We start from the raw sequence: 16,461 nt of genomic DNA on the forward strand, positions 1-16,461 counted from the left end.
TGCTGTGCTGCCTCTCCCAGGACAAGGCCTTCCCAAGGACCCGGTCGTGCAGGCACGTGGGGCCACCTCCCTAAGGCTTCCCTAACACACGCGACACCATTAGTGACGACAACACAGGAAGTACAACACTGGAAGTATGTCTCACGGCACAGGTGCAGAAACACAGCTCCGACTTATGAGTCATCATCCATTTCCAGCTCCTTACGGTCACAAAAGCTGTGTTTCAAACCCACAACGGGGTCTGGGCACTTGAACGACTGTGATTACACGACAGGCACCGAGGCCTCTGGAAGCTGTAATTTGAGTGGAGGTTTATTTCAGGCTTATATGAAGTGTCCACAAACCGCCACCAAAGGCCTAGTCAGTAAAATTAGATTCTTATTTTTGGGGACAGTTTTGGTAACGACAGGCAAGAGGGGCCACCCTGAGCTCAGGATCAGACGTACCACGTGGAGGGAGGAGGAGTGGGACAAATTCCAGAAGCCACAACTATAGGTCCTAAGAGTTCTCATCATCAGGAAAAAACCATTTGTTCTCTTTTTTGTGTGTCTATATGAGACGATGGATGTAACTAAATGTGTTGTGGTAATCATTGCACAATATACATATCTCAGTACAAGTGAAAGAAAAAAAGAAAGAATTCTAAGACACCAGCAGCAAGGGGCTGGGAGGGGAGGCTGGGGCTCAGGGGTGGAAGAGAGACTTCAATTTTATTTAAAAACCCACAGCATATATTCGCTTTCCCATATATATATATATGTATTTTCAGAAAATACCAGTGTTACTTTAAAAAGATAGGAAGAAAATGGCTGTACGGTGAAGGGGAAAAGAATAATTAAAAAGCTGTGGTCCTCAGAGCTTTTGACTTACAGTTCTGAATAAGTAATAAATATAAATGGCTCAAAATCCAAAAGTAAAGGGAAGACGGACACCATCTCTCTCTCCCCTCGGGCACCCCGGTTACTTGTTTCTTGTGCTTCCTTCCAGAGGTACTTTCTTCTTATCAAATATGACCCACATCCTGCCCAGTCCCCTTTCTTACCACACCTGGTATTCTGCACCTGGCTTTTCCCACCAACATCTTGTTGATTGTTCCATCAGGGCATCAGAGACGTGTCGCGGCATTTGCTTAACAACTGCCTACGATTGTTTCCAAATGTTTGCAATGACAAACGGTGCTATAACTTTGGTCACACAGGAGGGCCCCAGTGAGGTGGGCAGAGCTAGGACCCTGGAGCAACACGATCTGGGTTTGAATCCCGACTCTGCTACGTCCTAGCTGTGTGATCTGAGGTAATTACTTAATCTCTCTGTTCTTCAGCTTCCTCATCTATAAAATGGGGGTCATAACAATAACGATAAAAATAATAACAGTAATAATACTACCTACCTCATACTGCTGTTTTGGGGATTAAATGGTTTAATGATAGTAAAACAGCATAGTGACTGGCATACAGAGATGCCACGTAAGTGTTTGAAAAATACAATGTAATGAGCACATCCTTTCATGCCTTCCCCACCATGCAGTCCCAGCTGCACAAGTCGGGGGCCAGTACAGACTGAGGCAGAGATACACAGCAACGTGCGGCTCTGTGCTCTGGTCTTCAGTGCGAACCTCTCCCTCCTGCCAAGTGAACCATTCTCCATCACCCGGAGCACCCAGCACACACAGGGACCAGGTCCCAGTGCCACCTCCCTCTGCCTGCACCAGCCCCAGAGGCTGCACTCGCTTTGGGGAGATGAGACGCGTGGGGGTGGAAGACCCACAGAAGGGACAGAGGGAGCACACAGCCAGACACTGAGCCCACACTCAGCACAACTGCCATCAGAGTCCAGGGCTTCCCCGTGGGTCTGCTTTGCACAAAGCACTTGACAAAGGTGCGCTATTTACTGTTCAAGACACTTGGCGTGCCTGTTCAAGGTTCCCTGAGAGAAACCCAAGTAGGGCCGTTCATTCCTTAATTGCCAGGAGGGGGTCTTAAAAGCTGCCCAAATCCACATTCTTTGGCTCTCTCCATCAGATTCCTGAGACTGGAGAAGAAAGATGGGCAAATCCACCGCATAAGCACTTGGGGACCGCACCTCCAGGGCTCTGCCTCCAGGTGGCACCAGCAAAGCCTCGGTACCTAACTGTGAGAGGAGGACATAACCCTCAGCTAATGCCCGGGAGGCCGCCCATAGGGCTTTATCATCAGTCCCTATCTTCAATGCAGCATTTCTCCTCAATGAACTGAATTTGCAACAAACAAACAGGATGACGCCTATTATTCACAGAAAGCACCAGAACTAAGGAAAGACGAGGGTTGAATGTGCTCGTAGGAAAGCATCAGCAGTAACGAAGCTTTTCCCTCCCTGGCGTTTTGAACTAAGCATGCAAATTCCTCAAGAGTGGAATCTACAATTGGGGACAAAGCAGGTTCGAGTGGGGGAAGGACTTGTTAGGTTAAGAACTCTGAGCTCATACTTTTGACTTCCTGGGTTGTCTTTGGCCATAAGAGAAATTATTAATAATAAAGAATTTATTAATTCTCCCCTTCCTCCATATTGAAACCGCACAGGGAGAAATTCTTTAGTCGAAACATAGTAAAGAAAGAGAGGCCTTAGAAAAATCGAGAAGTCTGTTTCAGTCTAACACTTTGGTGGAAGTTTCTTACCGTCTGCGATCCAGTGAACCTGAGTTGTTAGAAAGTTTACCAAGTTTAACGCAGAGGTTTGGATGGAAGGAATAAACAAGGCTCACCTCTGTCTTTATATAAAAATATATAAGAACACTTTAAAGGGTGAATTTTATGGTATGTGAATTATATTTCAATAAAGCTGTTATATAAAATATTGTACACACACACACACACACACACACACACACACCCTCAGAGCCAGGTATAAAAAACAGGAGATGGGACAATCTTCCCTATGGTCTTATAGACATAAAAACTCTTAAAGGTGATCCTTTCAGTGCCAGGAAAAGGATCTGAGACTCGTAAGCTCCAATGTTTATTTGGATGAAGTGTAGAAACAAACACACCTTCGGTAAGGAACAATCACCTGATCCAGTACGGCATGCACAAAATCACACTTTTTGTAATGGCACCTACAAGGTTAGCCAGGGAATGCTGAACCACCGTCTTCTAACATTTTTTCAAAGTACTAAATTAACAGTTTGGAATGTCAGATACTACCACCTGAAGACAGTACCTCTTCCCCTCACTCCTATCTTTTCGTGTCTTTCCCCAGACGTGGCCTCTTTTCATATTTCGAGGCCTGTTCTAGCATTTACTAGCACATTGCTAGATTACATGCTCATACGCTATGTCCTAGTCTCTCAACTTCAGACATTGTCCAAGGAGTTCTTGCACTAGACACTCGGAATCCTTACTCTTACCCCACCCCTAGCATACGTGTTCCCAATACTCCCCAAATACAACTTCTTTCTGGGTCACTATTTAGCATTTTCTCTCCTACTTCATTTCCTGGGAGAGTTCCTCAAGTCTTCCAACTTATCGACTGACTTTCTAACTTTCACCTCATAGTTTACATTTCCAAGGCATTTATCTGGTTCTCCTAATGTTCTTTTCAAATGCAGCATCCTGCTCCTGTGTCATAGATGAAATATTTTCTCTTCCCTGAGGACACCTATGAGACAATAGAAATTACATATGGATCTCTGCCCCCGGTACCCGGCACAGTGCACCTGAAACCCTTGTCATTTCTAAGTGACAAGAGCACTAGAAGCATCTGTTGTTCTAATGAGGTCACTCTGGGTGGCTCCTGGAGGGTCTGGTTATCAGAAAGACCAAGTCACAATTAGAACCGCAGAATTTTCAGCCCATCCCCCACTTCTCCACAGGGGAGAGGGACTGGAAATGGAGGGGATAATTGGTCATACCTACATGAGGACGCCTCCATAAAAATCCCAACAGTATGGGGCTTGGGGAACTTCTATGAGGGTAAACTCACCCACACTGGGAGGGTGACGCACCCCATCACCATGGGACAGAAGCTCCTGCACTCGGGACCCTCCCAGACCTCATCCTGTGTATCTCTTTATCAGGTTGTTCATCTGTATCCTCTGTCATGTCCTTTAATCGACTGGTAAATGTGTGTTTCCCTGAGCTCTGTGAGCTGTTCTAGCAGTTAATTGCACCTGCAGAGAGGTCTTTAGAATTTCTGATCTATAACTAGTTGAGGAAAGTCCAAGTGATAACCTGGGCTTGTGACTGGTGGAGAGAGATAGAGAGAGATAGAGAGAGAGAGAGAGAGAGAGAGAGAGAGAGAGAGCCTTGTGTGACTGAACCCTTAACTTGGGTACTATCCCTGGGTAGACACTATTAGAATTGAGTTAAGTTGTAGGACACCCAGCTGGTGTCACAGAGAATTGCTTGTTTTGGAGCAAACCCCCCACACATTGGGTGACCACAAGTGTCAGAAATGAAAGTGTTCTGTGTGAACAATAAAGGAGACTCACAGGACAAAAACACAGTATGGAAGAACTGGGTTTTCCCCTATTCAGAAGGGGAAAAGTGAGTTTTTCTACTTTATAAAACCAATTGCTTTTTTTTTTTTAAGTTTTCTTTTGCTGACTGAATTGCCCTTTTCCCTCCAAGTGTCTTCTCTGTTAAGAATCTGTTTTTTCTTTAATGTTGGATATTTTCCTCAAATGTCTGGTGGTCCTTGGGGGTCCTTTCGTATTTAGTAGTGAGGCACTAAAACTCTGATAGAAAGTTTTGTGTGTTGCAATATGGAAATGTACTTTTTGTCTGTTTATTCATTTTGCATATAGCAAATTTGCTAGCTTGTACAATATGAGAAAGGAAATGTTATTAGAAAATAACAGGTGGCTCAGATGTAAATAATGTTTACATAGTAAATGTAAACACTTCCCATCAGAAATAATGGAGGTCAGAAGGCAATGTAATATTGTTAAAGTGCTGACATTAAAAAAAAAACCCCTGCCAAACCAGAATTCTATACCCAGTCAAAATACCATTTGAAAGTGGGTTGAGTCATGGCACCATCACAATGATTTCCTCTAAGCAGAGTTGAAATCAGTGTGTCAATAAATGAGCGAACAAACCCATTTTTAAAAGCAAACAAAAAATTGCGTTGAAATAAAGACATTTTGAAATAAATCCAAGCCCAGTGAATTCATGGCCAGCAGGCCAGCACAACAAGAAATAGTAAAGGATGGTCTTCAGGCAGAAGGGAAATGACATCAGATGAAAATCTGGATCGACACAAAAAAATAAAGAGCACCAGAAATGGTAAATTTGTAGGTAAACATAAACAAATAGATTTTTTTCCTCTTGATTTCGTTAAAAGACCAAGACCGCTTAACGCAAAAATATCACTGTAAGATGGAGTTTGCAGTGTACACAGAAGTAACATATGACACGACTACAGCACAAAGTGGGTAGTGGGGGGATGGAACGACACTGCTTTTAGGTGCTTACATTTGCAAAGTGGGAAGCAACATGAATTCTAAGTAAACTGTGATATATTAAGGATGCATATTGTAATCCTTAGAGTGACCACGCACAAATGGCTAAAAGCCAATAAAGGAAATAGAATGGGTTTAATAATAAAAGGATTCAATAAAATAAAAAAATATTTAATCCAAAAAAAAAGCAGAAAAAGAGGAAACTTTTTAATACTGTTGGATTTAGTTTGTTAGTATTGAATTGGCAATTTTCATATTTATGTTCTTGAGTGAGACTGGCTGAAAATTCTTCATTCTCATAATGTGCCATCCTCATTAAACTAACTAGGGACTGTTTCCCCAATTTTTCTACTGTCTGGAAGAGTGTATGAAATATTGACATTATTTCTCCATTTAAATATTTAGTAGAATTTGCCAATGAATCTATCTAGCCTTGAGTTTTCATCCAAATTATAGAATCAATTTCTTTAATAGGACAATTTAAATTTTTTATTTCTTCCTGTGTCAATTTAGTTAAGTTGCATTGTTTAGTCCATTTCACTTAACGTTTCATTTTTTTGGTCATAAAGTTGTTTATAATATCTTCTTATAATAATTTTAACATATACAGGATCTATAATAATGTTCCTCTTTTTCATTCCTGAAATTATATAGTCTCAGTTTTTTCCTTGATTGGTCTTCCTAGACATTTATCAATTTTATTATTATAGTTTCTTCAAAGAACCAACTTATGGCTTTGTTGGTCCTTTCTACATGCGTTTGTTTTCTAGTTCATTATTTTCTGCTATTTTAAAAATTCATTTTTTCTGCTTTCTTTGAATTTATGTGGTTGGTCTTTTTCTACTGTCTTAAGATGGATGTTTTGCACAGTAATTTTTGCCCTTTCCTCTTTTCTAATACATGTAGTTAAGGCCATACATTTCTCTCTCACCACTAGTTTACCTGCATTCCATTTGTTTGGATATGTGGTATTTTTATTATCATCCAGTTCTGATGATTTCCTCATTTAAATTACATTTTTTTTTCCTTTGACACATGACTTATTTAGAAGTGTTTTTCAATTTTCAAATGTATAGGCTTTTCCTAGTTACCTTTTTTATTTTGATTTCCTAAGTGTAATGTCAGAGAACAGGGTTTATATACTACCAATCTTTGGAAATACCTGGAAACTTGTCAAATGGCTATGACGTAGCCATTTTTCATAAATAATCCATTTGTGCTTCAAAGGAAAGTGTATTTTTCAGTTGTCGGTTCCAAAATTTCCATTACACCTAACCTGTCAACTGTGATGTTCAAATCTTCTATTCTCACTGATTTTTGCTGTTTTATCTATCAAATATACGTGAGGTATGCTGAATCTGCTACCCTATGTGCGAGCCTGTCTTTTTGTCTTTGTCGTTTTAATGAGTGTTTGCTTTATATATTTTGAAGCCATGTTAGACTTGAACCAGATCTTTTACCAATATGCAGTTACCCTCTTTGACTGTAGTAATGCTTTTTACCATGACATTTCTATTTGTTCAATGCTAACATAACGACACCAGCTTTCTTTTGGTTAGTATTTGCTTGGTATATCTTTTCCCATCCACTTGCTTTTTAACTTTTCAGTTTTCTTGATGTTTAAGATATCATTCTTGTTTTTAGTTACATCAGGCAGTCCCAGCAGGAAGCAGGCAGCATAATGAAATGAGGATAATCCAAGGAGGTTTAAATAAAGAGACTATTTACAAGGGTGTGAGCAGATCAACCAAAGCCGCGATGGTTGGTGGGGTTCCTTAGAGGGAGTAAGAGAAGGGGTGTCAAGTCCTTAGGGATACTGTGTTGTACAGGCAAAGGGGAGGATGGGTCTGTGACCTTGAGGGATATTGGCTGCTGTAGGGAGATGGAGGGATAAATACCTCATAAATAAATATCTCCTTCCTCCCTCCTCTCTCCCACCAGAAGTTTCCCCTTGGCTGAACTCAACAGTAAGAGCTGGCAGAGAGTCTGGGGAATAGGCCAGCTCCCTAAGGCAGAATGAGATAGAAAAGAGAGTCTGGTGGGTAAATAAAATATGCCTGGCACAACAGCAAATACGTTAAAAAACACACACCCTGATATGACAATTTTTCTTCTAAACAAAGCAACTCGTCTGTGTACCTTTATTGACACTATTGATAAAATTGGACTTATTTTTAACAACTAGGTTTGTGTGTTCTCATTATCCTGATCCTGACATTCCTAGTGCCAGACATAGGAGTCCACATCTTTTAATACTTCAATTTTTTCTTTGTTTGGGGGAAATTTGTTAGCAATTTAGAAAAAATATTTACGTTACATAAAAAAAAAATCAGATTATGAAGAAAATCAAATCATAAACGACCTAGGGGAAAATTATCAGAACTATGGAGGAGAAATTCAAGATTATCTTCTAAAGTACGTAAGTCAAATAGCAGACCTGAAAAAAATACCTATAGGAGCTCTGACACATAAAGGGTTATTACATCTGTATTTTACAGGGAGTGTTTACTAGCTCGGTAACAACATGGAGACCTCTGAGGACAAAAACAGAAAGGGCAATTTTCAAAAGAAAAATTACACTTTGTACACAAACATTTGGAAAAGTGTTCAACCTCTCTAGTAATTATCACAACGCAAATTAAGGAAAGATATCATGTTTTCCCTCTCTAGAAACTCACGAATGAGTATGCCGACCTGCGCCTGGTGAGATTGTAAATTGGTTCAACTATTTTGAAAAGCAAATTGGTAATATCTGTCAAAAGCAGATATATTTGTGGTTTCCACCTCTTATTTGTCCCAGTAATTTTACTGCTGGTGAACGATCCCACGGAAATAATTTTGAATTTAGGAGAAAGCTTTCTGCATTCAGCTGCCTATTTATAACAGAAAAAAAAACCCAGAAAGCAAGCTGCATGCCCAATGATAGAGGGATGCTTAAATAAATGATGGTATATCTCCTTGGTGAAGTATTATAAAAATACATGAAATGCTGCTTACAAAGGATATACAGTTACATTAAAAAGTGCTTGATATGCAAATAACAGAAAGAAAAACATTTATGTCTACAGCATGGTCAGAACTCTCTAAAATGTCAGAAAAAAAAGACCACATGGAAATATAGACATATTTTTTAACATGATGTGTTTCTGGAAATAAGAAAGTCAAATGTTCAAAAATTAAATGCACTCATACATCCTGGGGAGGGTTTGGTCTGAGAACGCTGACCAGTGCCAGCGTGAATGGCGAGGATCACCTCTGTACCTAAATGAGAAAGGGACTTCAGGAGAGCTCTTCCTTTTATTCTTCATTTTCATCAACATTTAATATTTTATTTGCAAAAATGAAACACTGAAGAAAAATCTCCTCTTTTTGTTACATTCACGATCAAGAGCCAGGACGGGCTGGATGCTACAACATGCAATGGCGGCTGGTTGTACCTGGACCCAAATAAGGGGGACGCTGGATGAGGTCAGACAATTAAGTTCGCAAACTCATCCTAGAAAAAGTGCTACATCCCTCATTGCTGAATATCACTACGGTCACCTTTGAAGTTCTCTCCTTGGGAAGCTATGCACCGACGCCAGTGCCTAGTCCACCCTTCAAAGCAGTTTTGGAACTGTTTCTCTGGAATGGCCATCAGAGCTGTCGTCGTATTACCCTTGATGTCCTGAATGTCATCAAAATGTCTTTCTTTCAAAATTTCCTTTATCTTTGGGTAAAGAAAGGAGTCACTGGGGGCCAGATCAGGTGAGTAGGGAGGGTGTTCCAATACAGTGATTTGTTTACGGGCTAAAAGCTCCCTCACAGACAGTGCTGTGTGAGCTGGTGCATTGTCGTGATGTAAGAGCCATGAAATGTTGGCAAAAGTTCAGGTCATCTAACTTTTTCATGCAGCCCTTTCAGCACTTCCAAATAGTAAACTTGGTTAACTGTCCAGTTGGTACAAATTCATAATGAATAATCCCTCTGATATCACAAAAGGTTAGCAAAATCTTTGTAACAAGTTCGCGAACTTAATTGTCAGAACTTGTATTTCTTTTTCTCTTGAACTAGGAACAGGGTCACTACAATGGTCCCTTGAAAGAGTAGGAGAGAGGAAGAGAGACCAACTGAATGGAACACTGAATAACATTGAAGCAAATGAGGCGAAAAATGGAACTTTTGGACAACCGTGTGTGACTGGAAACCTCACTGAGCTCTTCAGTTCTGTTTCCAGGGAAGTGGGAGTGGTGCTCTATCATCACATTTTCTACAAATGAGAGTTTAGTGACAAACTTGAGAGCCGGCACAGAAGGCACCTGGCTTAAATCTGACTCTCTGTCCAGCCGCCAGTACGAGACAGACTGAACCATCGAACACAGATCGCAACAGTTCAACTTTTACCGGGAAATGAAGATGAGCTCAAAATAGATGTCAATTAAAGAAAGGTCAATAAAACTAACGATAAAACGAGAACAGCTATGCTCTTAGGAAAAAAAGAAACATATGAAAAAGCCACCGAAAGTAAATCAAGAAACCACGGAACTTTATATGAGGAAAAAAGGGGAAAAAACAGTTACCCAGGAGAGCCTAATCTCTTCTGCTTTTAGCCGATTATTAAACGTTTTATTGAGTATGCACAGCTGAAAACAGAGTGGACTAGAAGTACATGTGCTCTCTGAACGAGGTTCACGCTTGCACGGCCATTCGTTCATTCAGTCATCCTACGACACTCCTCCCCCTGCTGGGACTGGGGAGAGGCGGGAGACCTAGTGTTGAGCTTCCAAAGGCAAGTGTTGCGTGTCGACAGCAGAATGATAGTGGATCAGTTTTGATACCAGCCTTGCTAGCTATCCCTCTGCAGCATTACACAGAGATTGCTGAAGCCCAGGCTCAATCTGCCACCCGAACGCGTGCTTTTTCTCCCAGGGCCCCGGGAAGCCCAGGCTGAGGCTTCACTGGGAGGTGCTATCCCAGGCCAACAAGAGTAAAGGGGCAGGGGGGAGCAGGAAAGAGGGGCACAAATATCAGGCTGGTCAAAGCTTCCCAACCAAACAGCAGGGTGCTTGGCCAGGGGACATCTTCCAAATAGGCCTGTGGCGACAGTGTGTTGGGCAGACATGAGCTTTACTTCCTATCTATCACTGGGCAAACCTCCCGGGCATGTCCATGTTTTGTCACCTGTCCCCTCTGGGAAGCTAGACGCTGGGAGGCCTTGCACCCCCTGGATGGAGAAAAAAGCCACAGGCTCCCTTAGTTCTGCTGGGTTCGATGGGGTTTGACTGACCCACCAGGGCCACTGCATCTCCCACCTGTGTGGTAACACGTTGCCATGCCCTCGCCCAGCCCTCACCTCGGGGGAGGCAGAGGCCAGACTTGTCCACGGGGCCAGAGCTGAAGCCAAGGGCAGTGGAACCGATGTGGGGAGGCACACATCAGTCCAGTGCGACATTTATGGTGTGAAACCTCATCAATACATGTGCTTGGGGGCGGCCGGATGGCTCAGTTGGTTAGAGCACGAGCTCTCAACAATAAGGTTGCTGGTTCAATTCCCGCATGGGTTGGTGGGCTGCGCCCCCCGCAACTAAAGACTGAAAACAGCAACTGGACTTGGAGCTGAGCTGCGCCCTCCACAACTAGACTGAAGGACAACGACTTGACTTGGAGCTGACGGGTCTTGGAAAAAACACAGTTACCCAATAAAAATTAAAAAAAAAAAAATACATGTGCTTGGAGGTAGAAGGTACAAACTATAGTGAGTAATGTTTGAAAAGAATCTATTTCCCCGAGCTTTCTTATTTTTCAGTTTTCCATTCAAGTGAGTGGAGCACCTTTGCGAGACACTATTTAATAGTTTAAGGCAGAAATGCAGCATTTGGTTTGTAAGTGACACACGCGATGGGATCCCAGGAATCGTAATATCAGGAAATAGTTATTGGTGCTTTGACTATAGTCAAACATTGACCCAAACCTTGAAACCGTTAAAAATCCTCATGTGGGATTTGTTCACATAAAACCTCCCTACGTTTGAGCGTCACCCAGGCCTGTGAAGCAGGTGCCATTATTATCATCATACGTGTACAAAAACGGAGGCTGAGAGGGGTTCCAGGACCAGGCCAGCAAGCGGCCCAGTTGGAACTCAGACCATATCTGTGAGACACTGCTCTGGGGTCACCCCAAACCGGGTCCCAAGCCCCTAATCCTATGTATCAGGTCACCAGGTCTTCCTCTCACCGCCCACCCCCGCACAGACATTTCTTCTTCTCAGTCAAGTTTGATCTTCATACCTTATCGGTGCCCCTCGAGTTTACCCACAAGTTTTGGCAAACGCACTAAATTCTGCCGGGGCCTCTGAACTGGCCCTGGCATCAACTTTCCGGTTTGTGGGGCGGGGAGACTCGAGGATGGGATTCCACGGAAGCGAGCAGGTGGGGTTGGCTGTACTGGGCTGAGCTCCAAAGAAAGGCAAGACGTGTGGGAACCTGAAGGGCTGCGACCCCAGGAACGTACCCACAAGCCCACGAAAGCCACTGGAAAGCCAATGCATTGCAGCATCTTCTCCTCACAGCAGGTCCAAAACCACGTTGTTGGTTAGCACATTTTTGTTTGTTTGTTTTTTTTTGGAAGAAAATTGTTGCTTAAGTAGAAGAAAGGATAAAAGTGTCCCTGCTGAGTTTAAGAGTTGAAGTTTTCCATGTCAGTCCGTTGCCTGGCTGGCACTCCGGCTGGCCCTCAGCTCAACAACCGTGGATTCTGCTGTTCCCGAATTCCTGGGTTCTGTGAGTCACAGCCAGTTTAATCTTCCTCAAAGGCACGGAGGCAGGTCCCTACCAGTTATCTCTGTGCTGGAACTTTCCCAGAGGGCAAATGGACCAGTTCCAAGACTGTGGTTAGAACCTACACTTGCAGTGGGTGGGTAAGAAGGTGGGAAGAGGGACCTGGGCTTTTATGACAGGCTACTGTGTGTCTGGTTGTGCCAGAAATAGTCATTCTCATCAGGTGCATCCAACACACCTAGGAGGGGATTTCTATTACTCACAAGGCCTTCCAGCCAGTAGTGGGTGGAGACGGCCCTGGGGCCCAGGCCTTTCCACCTCTCAGTTCCCGCTCTTCACCAAATCACAGTGGCCCCTGCCCGTTCTGGTATTTGTTTCGTAACCCCTGGAGCGTCTGCTTGTTGGAGTATTATCACATTTACGGTTTTGTGTTTTAATTTCTATTTTCTTTGATCACTGCAAAGACTGAGTATCTTTTGTTTACTGCTAATGAATATTTTTTCGTTATGAGTTGCCTTTTTAGGCTCTTTGCCGATTTTTCTAGTGGGGTGTTTTTTCATATTTCTTAGTGATTTGGAAACACTCTTTTACATAGTAAGGCTGCAACACAGGAAAAGCTTTGTCTGTGATCGTCTAACTATGGCGGTTGAGAAGTTAGTGATGTCTAAGAAGGTGTCTGCCTGTGTATTGGAATTTTTTTAATACCAAATACTGTTTTTTAATTTCCCCCCTTTTTACCCTATTGAGAATTCAAATGATAACAACTGTTTGCTGATTAGTTACACTTAGTGAGAAAAAGAGTTTGATTTATTAAATAAGTAGTTAAACCAATGGCAATTAGACCTTCACTCCCCTGAGGGGGCCTTGGAAAGAAAGAAACCAATGAAACAAGAGCCCCATTGTGACCAAGGCTCTGCTCAGACGTAGGCTGGCTCTGGGGGGAGGGGCAGAGCCATTGTGAGGTCTGAGCCTTGGTCATCGATGGAATGGATCCCCCTTAAAGTATACTCACCCCCCCCAAAAGACAGTCCTCTACCCATATGACTGGTAATATGCACCGGTAAAAAACCACTTGCAAATGCAACGTGCCTTGTAGCAGGATGAGCATTCAGTCCCATTCCTAACTTGCCACCATTCTGAGAGGACACCTTCCCTTGGCCTCGGAACCGAAGAGGAAAATGGATGACTAACAGGCTATTCAGTGTTAAAAAAAAAGAAAAATTGCAAACTAACGACATAAACCAAGTTAGATCTGACAGGTGAGTATTCTTGGAGCTAGCCTACCACTCAGGTGCCTTAATTACATAATAAAACCCTGGTCTTATCTGAGATTTTTAAGTATTTTACTCAGCACGCCATTTGGACTGAGTTGGCTTTTTCTCTTTTTAAAGGAATTAAGTGGCAGAAGTTTTGGGGAAACAGAAATGAACACAGAAAGGTAGTGTCTCGCCCGAGAACGGGTTCTCAGAATCACCTCAGGAAACGAGGACGGTGCCACCCTTTCTCAGTGCTGTGTCTTTCCTGCGTTATTCCTGGCACTGAGGCCAGCGGTGACCTGGCACCCACAGGCCACCTGACCAGACAACCAGGGACGGAAAGACATGCCCAGTGGGATCCATCATACTCTCGGCACCAAGAGCAAGGACAGGCCCACATTTCTGCTGGGTTCCAGAACGCTTGAGTCAGTGGGAAATCGCTGTCATCCAGTGTCACCCTCCCAGGCTGGGAGCCCCAACAGACAGCCCCAGACTGACCTGAACAGTCTGGGGATCGCCCTGCTTCGAAAGGCAGTCTGGGTGTAAGGTAGTTCTCGTTCTTTTTTCCTCCCTCAACTCTGGAGAGACGCTGACCGAACCAGCGCTGACTCCACCTTGAGCTCAGGGAGGAAGCGCTAATGCCCGGGTGTGCTGAGCTGCGGCCAAGAGAAGAATCCATCCTCACTTTGCACAGAAAGGGCTCACGCGTGTGGACACCGGCAGGTCCCCCGCCTACACTTGTTTCGGCAAAGAGCACCTCAGGAGCGATGGTTCTGCCCGGGGTCAAGCGTGCTCGAAGGATCTTCCCCCAGAAACCACTGCAGGACTGGGCAGACCCTGGGACACCAGGAAGACTGTGTCCCGCTCCCCCAAATTCCAACAAGTCACAGAATGTCAGAGCTAAAAAGTACCAGAGGATGTTTATTCCATTCCTGTCTCAACCAGCCAAAGACCCAGATTCCAACCACGTCCCAGGATGGACATTGGCCTGTTCAGGATTTAATTCGGGGCCACCCTCAAGCAGTACCCCTTTATCGCGGCCCACAAATGGGAGAAAAAAAATTTGCAAATCATTTTTTCTGATAAGGATCTCGTATCTAGAATATTTCAAGCACTCTTACAACTCAATAATAAAAGACAAACCACCCAGTGTTAAAATGGGCAAAAGAGTGGAACAGACATTTCTCTGAAGACGGTTTATGGCCAATAGGCCCATAAAAAGAGGCTCAGCATCACTAGTCATCAGGAAATGCAAATCAAAACCACAATGAGCTTCCACCTCACACCCACTAGAGTGGCTGCAATTACAAAAAAATGGAAATAACAAAACAAGTGTTAGTGAGGATGCAGAGACATGAAAAACCTCCTATGTCGTTGGCGGGAATGTAAAATGCTGCAGCTGCTGTGGAAAACAGTTTGACGGTTCCCTCAAAAAGTTAAACGTGGAATTACCACACGACCCAGCAATTCCACTCTTAGTAGGTATACACCTAAGAGAACTGAAAACACATGTCCACATAAACCCTTGTACACGGATGTGGAAAGCAACATTATCATAACAGCTATTCAGTAGAAACACCCAGCTGTCCATCAGCCAACGAAAGGACAAACAAATGTCACACAGTGATACAATGGAACGGTATTTAGTCATAAAAATGAAGTATGGCTGCACGCCACAGGATGGATGAACTTTGAAAATAGTATGCTACGTGAAAGAAGCCAGACGCCAAAGACCACATATCATATGATTCCATTCATATGAAATGTCCAGAAGAGGCAAATCCATAGACACAGAAAGTACGTTAGGGGTTGCCAGGGACTGGGAGGGGCTGGAGGACGGGAATGACAGCTAATGGGTACTGGATATCTCTGTGGAGTGAGGGAAAGTTCTGGAATTCTATAATGGATGTGGTTGTACAACATTGTGGCTGTACCGAAGCTATTTAATGACACACTTCCCAATGACGAGAACGGGGAAGTTTGTATTCTGTGAGTTTCACCTCAAAAAACAAAAGAAAAGAAGAATGACCAGAGACACTATAGTTAAAAGTTCTGGAGTCCACAAAAGGGTTGAAATCCGAAGTGATAACATTCCCAGAACCACTGACCTTGTTTCTCCGGGTTGCGGACCTGTGACGGCATGTCTTGGATTTCCAAGGTCCACTGCCCCTCAGCCTTCTCTCCCCAGCAGTGTACGGTCATGAATTCCCAGTTGGAAAACCCTTCGTTGGAGTGGTCCAGCAATCTGCAATTGGAGACCGGGGGTCAGAACTGCAAGGGGTGGGGGGGCCAGTCCAAGGAGGGCTCTCTCTGCAGGTGACTGCACAACCCAATGGAAGGGCGGCCGGTGGGAGAACAGGAGAGAGAGAGGCCTGGTCCTCAGTAGCTGCGGAGGTGCAGGGAAGGTGTTGACGGCTTCCACACTTGTTTACCACACAGCCGTACAGCAGTTTCCCCTCCACCATCTCACGGGGTCTCCCAAACCCTACAGGAACTGTCAGTGGTGTGTCCTCCCTCCCACCCTATTTCATGGAGGACAGATCTCAGGTTAGTGATTTGCTACAGACTCGCTCAGAGCATCCTGAGTCCTGTCCCTGCTCTTTCCATCACTAGCAGGTGACCAACGAACGTCCTCAATCCTCTAGATTCCTTCAGAAGGCGTTTGGTCCCTGCTAACCCCAGGCGCTGGCGACCCCAGAGCCTGAATGCGCAAAAGCAGACGGAGCCGGGGCCACGTGACTTCCACGTAAGCCCCAAGGGCATGGCAAAGGAAGCCTTTCTAAAATGCTGGTTTGTGGACTGAATGAAACTTTCCTATTTGTCTCAGAGCCAGCTCTTGTGGGCTGTTCTCCAGAAGACACAGAGAAGGAAAAATGAACCACCACCCATACTTGTGGGAAATGTGCTGTCCCTTTGCCTCCAGGGCTTGACGGGTTTCAACAGTTGCCTTTGGGGAGGTGACATAAGAGACCTGAATGTTCCCCAGTGTGTCAGGGGGCACCCCTGGGCACTG

General features: G+C 43.9%; 1 protein-coding gene across 3 annotated transcripts in view; it reads right to left on the reverse strand.

Moving 5' to 3' along the window:
* PCSK6 (proprotein convertase subtilisin/kexin type 6) overlaps positions 1-16,461 on the reverse strand; it is a 130,799-nt gene that overhangs the window by 21,000 nt on the left and 93,338 nt on the right. For all 3 annotated transcript variants that reach the window (XM_033100069.1, XM_033100068.1, XM_033100070.1), the window contains exon 13: positions 15,557-15,693. In XM_033100069.1, the coding sequence (XP_032955960.1) occupies positions 15,557-15,693 (137 nt within the window). The remainder of the gene's footprint in view (positions 1-15,556; positions 15,694-16,461) is intronic.

The sequence above is a fragment of the Rhinolophus ferrumequinum genome, chromosome 28 (genome assembly GCF_004115265.2).
Source record: "Rhinolophus ferrumequinum isolate MPI-CBG mRhiFer1 chromosome 28, mRhiFer1_v1.p, whole genome shotgun sequence".
Taxonomy (NCBI): Eukaryota; Metazoa; Chordata; class Mammalia; order Chiroptera; family Rhinolophidae; genus Rhinolophus; species Rhinolophus ferrumequinum.